Genomic DNA, 4,964 nt, shown 5'->3' with positions numbered 1-4,964 from the left:
TGTCCCACGTTGCTTTGTTTGTGTCTGTCTCCACTCATGTGACGATCAATACTCACACATAATCTCACTATGTACACGATTCTTCTACAAAACTAATTATATTGTGATTATTTATGTGTTATTTGTTTCTTTATTCATTTATTGGCGGTCTTTTTTCCCCCAAGTCAAGATGAACGAGAACAACTAATTAAAATACATTTTTATTTGTGTATCAAGGTTTCATGCCCTTACATTTTGTACATTACCAACTGAAATATAAAAGTGTATTACATATATTCCAAAATCAATTGATCGCAATGCTGTCTTGATAAGTCATATAATTGCACAGCAAATATAAATGTTATGATCTTAAAAACAAAATAAACAAACAAACAAAAACAACATTATGAAATACAAAAGTCTGGGTGTTCACTCAAAATCACATTTTGGGATACAGATATAGCTTCAGTGTGTCTTACATCCACAGCATAATGGAATGCAAATAATTAGCTTACATGTGTAAATGTTATCACAAGGTAAAATATGTTCACTTCAGAGTCCCGTAGAAAAGGTTTGGTTGCAGCATACTAAACTATCCACCCAGTAAGACATATGCTTTGTCCCAAAGTTCAGTTGTTTTGTTTTCATTTCTGAATGGGAGCAGTTTATATTGCTGCTAACAACACAGCAAGAGAAACAAACTAACTCCTTAAACTTCACTGAGAAGCAGCAGCCATTTGCAGAAGTATCTCTTAGCGAACCAAAAACAGAACAAGAGACACGGACCTGGACATCACTTGTGCAATAAGCAAACTCTGCTTATTTGCTTTAATGCTATTAGCTCTTTAAGCCAAATTTGATATCCATTGTCTTACATTCTAACTTTGATCCTTACAGCTTCAGCTTATATCACCTACTAAGTTACAAATTGTACATTACAAGGAACCTCACTGCTCATTCTTAACTCGCATTGTGGCTCTCAGATGGTAGCGTTTGTGCTTCATTGTTAGACCATACTCTGGGGTCAGGTCTAGCTGGTCTCCAGGTAAAGCTTGAAAGTTTAGTTTTTGAATGAGGATAGCCAAGAAGAGGAAGACTTCATTTCGTGCAATGACCTCGCCAATGCAGCGTCGCTTTCCCAAGCCAAAAGTCATCACCTTCTCTCCCTCTACCTTGTTGACCTCAGTGCCATCAGCATTCAGGAAACGTTCTGGCTTGAAGGAAAATGGATCTTCCCACAGCTCCCTGAAAGGTTCAGAAAAAAGAGGAATAAAAAATATTGCGCTAACAGGCTTGAAAGCTTACAAATCTCTAGGCAGATTTGGGGAAGGAAATAAAGACTACTATTGTCTTTCTTTACAACTATCCATAAAATGGCCTGGTGAAAGACATGTTACTGTATTTCTCTAGTATAGGGTAGCTTTGAATATGAGTCAGTTTGCATCATTCGTTTTGGCAAAGTAAAAATGTAGCAAAGGAAACCTACGGGTCATGGTTGATCTGCCACTGATTGATGAAGACACAGGTGTCTTTGGGGATGAAGAAGCCATTCAGTGATGTGTCTTTTGTGGTGCTAAAAAACAACAAAGTGTTAATTCATTGCATAATGACAGGTTTTCACGTTTATTTTTATGACTGTAAAAGCCTTGTTTTGTGTCCATCTTTTTGGTCTTCTGTGATACTTGGCAGGTCATTTAACACCTATATCCTTTTACTTTCTTATTACAAAATGAATGAATCTCACCAGTGCGGGATTGTGAAGGGCAGGTATGAAGAATGGCGAAAGAGTTCCAGGATGTAGGCTTCAAGAAGGGGCAAGTTGTTCCGATCAGAAAAAACAGGCATACGATCGAGACCTACTTTTTCCTCTGAAAATGAAAAGAGATGATAAAATATTAGCGTACGAGAAGATGAGGATTGACATTGTACCTTCTGACTCTGTCAGTGATTACCAAATTACAGTTAATCATTCTGCTTTGAGAGCAACAAGATGTATCGATGCACTTTCTTATCATTTAGTTGTTCTTTTATCAAAAATCTATCATGTAAGAGAAATACAATATGTCCCCAAAAAAACTATACGTACTAATTTCTTCAAAAAGCCTGTTCTGGATCTCAGGGTAAGCCACAAAGTACATCAGTGACCATGACAGAGCAGTGGAGATGGTGTCAAAACCTAGGAGAGACACAAAAGTTCGGTCAGAATATTTTTTTCTCCGAAGTTATGTTCCTTTATGATTATATCATTTAACACAAAGAAAATAATTCTCCTACCAGCTCCAAATAGATCATTGACGATTCCAACAATCTTCTCATCTGACATCTGGACATTTGCATTCTCGTCCAGCTTTCTGTCCTCGCAGTGATCTATGAGGGAGTCTGTGATGTCACGGATGTTGTCCTAAAAGTGGATTTAAGGACCATCTAAATTAATGTCTGTAATTTCTGCAAAGTACAATGAGCTAAATAATATTGTATAGTGTGAGGCGTACCTTGTCAAAGGTGGCATAGTGCTCGGTGACAAGCTTTTGAACGAACTTGCTGAAGCGAGCATTGAGGCTCACAAATTTTTTCATTTTTGTGCTGGGCAGGTACTGAAGAAGGGGGATGAAGTCCGCTGGGTTACCACTGCCCACAACCTTGACAAAATCATCACTGAGGTTCACTAAGCTAAGCAGCTCATCGTCATGGTGGTCATAGCGCCGGCCAAAGCACATGCCACAGATGACATTGGCAACAGAGACGACGACATAGCGGAAGGGGTCAAAGCTGCCTTTGGTCTTCATGACAGTGTTGAGCTCTTTGATCAGATACTCAGTCTCTTTGCTGATATGTTCCTCCAGGGCACATGAGTACTCTGGGGTTGTGCTATCTAAGTTGGAAAAAGAACGCAGGGCACTGTAGGCCAGCTTTCTGCGGGCACGCCAAATGCCAGCTTGGTCTGTACTGAAAGACAGACTCTTGCCATCATTGATGTAGCGAAAGCTGTACAGGTCAGGTCTGCCTGAAAACTCGTCCCCTTGTTTGATGAGAGCCTGTCGAACTGTTTTATTACCACTTAAAACGACCACAGGACGCATGCCAATCTGGATCTGGAAGACGTCACCGTAGCGTTTGCTCATAGAAGTGAGACTCAGGTAGGGTCTATTTCCCAGCTCTAACACATTCCCAATGATAGGGAAGGGTTTTGGGCCAGGGAGTTGCTGAAGCCCCTCGGGAATCTTGTTTTGTGCATTCTTAATAATCAGGTAGACCAGACACGCTGTTGTCACAGCCACCAAAACATGTGATACTGACAGTGCTCCAATGAATGGCAGTATCATTAGTGCCATGATGACGTTTTTCTGGCTTCAACCTGTAAATTAAATTGCAGGTGCATTAGAGCAGTGTAGACAATGGGAGAGAGAGAAATAAGTGTTACGCAACATGTAGAAAACATTCACTATAAAGTTTGAAGTAACTGAGAACTGACGTGTATTTGCATGTATCTATTTGGCTTTTTATTTTTAAAAGCACACCAGCACTTATTACAGGTAGTCTATGCAAAGTAGTGGCCTATGTGTATAGGTATAAATTAATTACTACAGTCTATGATTCAGGTGAAAATACTAAGTAATGCATCAAAGTTATTCTAGCAGAAATAATCTCCATTTTGCACTTCTCTTTTCTTCCAGCTAATAAGTCAGTCAGCCTATAAATCAGTCTGCTGCATTCTTGCCATTTTGTATATGCATGTTTTAAGCTTACCTTTGATGAACTGATGCAGGAGAAACGGCACTCTGATTCCTGGAGTAGTTTTTCCAAAGTGCATGTAAAATGTTTGGAAGAGTTGTTGTGAGGTCACACTCTTGATGTCCCTAAAATCGGCAATGGACTCCTGCTTTATACTGTGCTCGACAGCTTGATTGGCTACTGTTTGTGACGTACCCTGCCCCCTCTCCCTCCCTTTTTTGTCATGAATGAACTTAGTACAGAAAAAACGGTGCGTGCCTGCCTGCGCGCGCGCGCGCGTGTGTTCTGGAAAAAAAATACATAAGAAATGCAAAGAGGAGTCATCATGTCTTTATCATTTATATGAGTTTATATTTTTTGTTTAGGGCCACATATGGCACAATCATTTTTTATAACTTCCACAACTGTAGAACGGTTTTTAATCTGTGATTACATTGCCTTGTGCCAACTTTCTTCGGACTGATTTAGCTTGTTTTTCGAGTGTCACAGTCTGAGCGGTAAAAAATACTGTTCTTATTCTCATTGCCAATGATTGCAGGCTGTTGCATCTCCGTGATTCTTGCCCAAGCACTCGGTGATGTCTCAGCAATTCCTTCGACCAACTTATAACCCGCTGTAACTTGTATCGATAATTTAGGGCAGCTTGTTACTAGCGTGATGTGAAATTGGTTTTACTGGGCAAGAATGGACAGCGCAATGAGTCGAAAATCACCTACATCATTGCGCCCAGTTTTGCATGAAAAATGTATCCCCTAAAGATGATAACTTATTGAACTACAGAAGGACCTCGTCATGCTTAAAACATTTGGAGTTAGAACGGACGTTTGTGACAACCCCCCAGTTGTAACCTCCCAGACGGCTTTAAGTCCTGATAAAACAGTCAGATGCCATTGCGTGCTTGTACCTGTTAGTTCTCCGCTGGAGTTAAAGATTGACCAGTTGCGTGAGAGCACAGTGATCAAGCCCTCACCTCTCCTTTGAAGGGGATGCTGGAGGGGAGGGAGAGAGGAAAGGAGGGAGGGAGGGAGAGCAGTTAGGTTTCACTGCTCGAGCGCTGGGACAGATACGTTCAGTATTCATATCTTATTGTCACCACTTTTATTCTTTCAGTATATAATTACACAGAACACAGTGTAATTTAGGGGTTAACAACTGCATTTTAATAATAACTTCATTTGAGAAGTGAAGCTTTTTAAAGTTGCCCCCACCCTGCAAGTGTATAAGTATATTGATTAATTATTTCCCTTAAAATA

The 4,964-nt window shown here is 40.1% G+C and overlaps 1 protein-coding gene across 1 annotated transcript; it reads right to left on the bottom strand.

Moving 5' to 3' along the window:
* Positions 1-189: 189 nt before the first annotated feature.
* On the bottom strand, positions 190-3,881 carry cyp1a (cytochrome P450, family 1, subfamily A). Its single transcript, XM_085421486.1, has 7 exons — positions 3,727-3,881; positions 2,472-3,334; positions 2,254-2,380; positions 2,066-2,155; positions 1,724-1,847; positions 1,466-1,552; positions 190-1,224 (listed from the first exon to the last, which is right to left on the bottom strand). Exons 2-7 carry the CDS (start codon positions 3,309-3,311, stop codon positions 927-929), a joined length of 1,566 nt encoding a protein of 521 aa, XP_085277612.1. The 5' UTR covers positions 3,312-3,334; positions 3,727-3,881; the 3' UTR covers positions 190-926.
* Positions 3,882-4,964: the final 1,083 nt, after the last annotated feature.

Source organism: Rhamphochromis longiceps, linkage group LG1 (genome assembly GCF_057381845.1).
Source record: "Rhamphochromis longiceps isolate RC_006_pf linkage group LG1, R_longiceps_female_GT1.1, whole genome shotgun sequence".
In the NCBI taxonomy this organism is placed as follows: domain Eukaryota; kingdom Metazoa; phylum Chordata; class Actinopteri; order Cichliformes; family Cichlidae; genus Rhamphochromis; species Rhamphochromis longiceps.
Note: the sequence above shows the minus strand (reverse complement) of the source record. Positions and strands in the feature narration are given on the sequence as shown.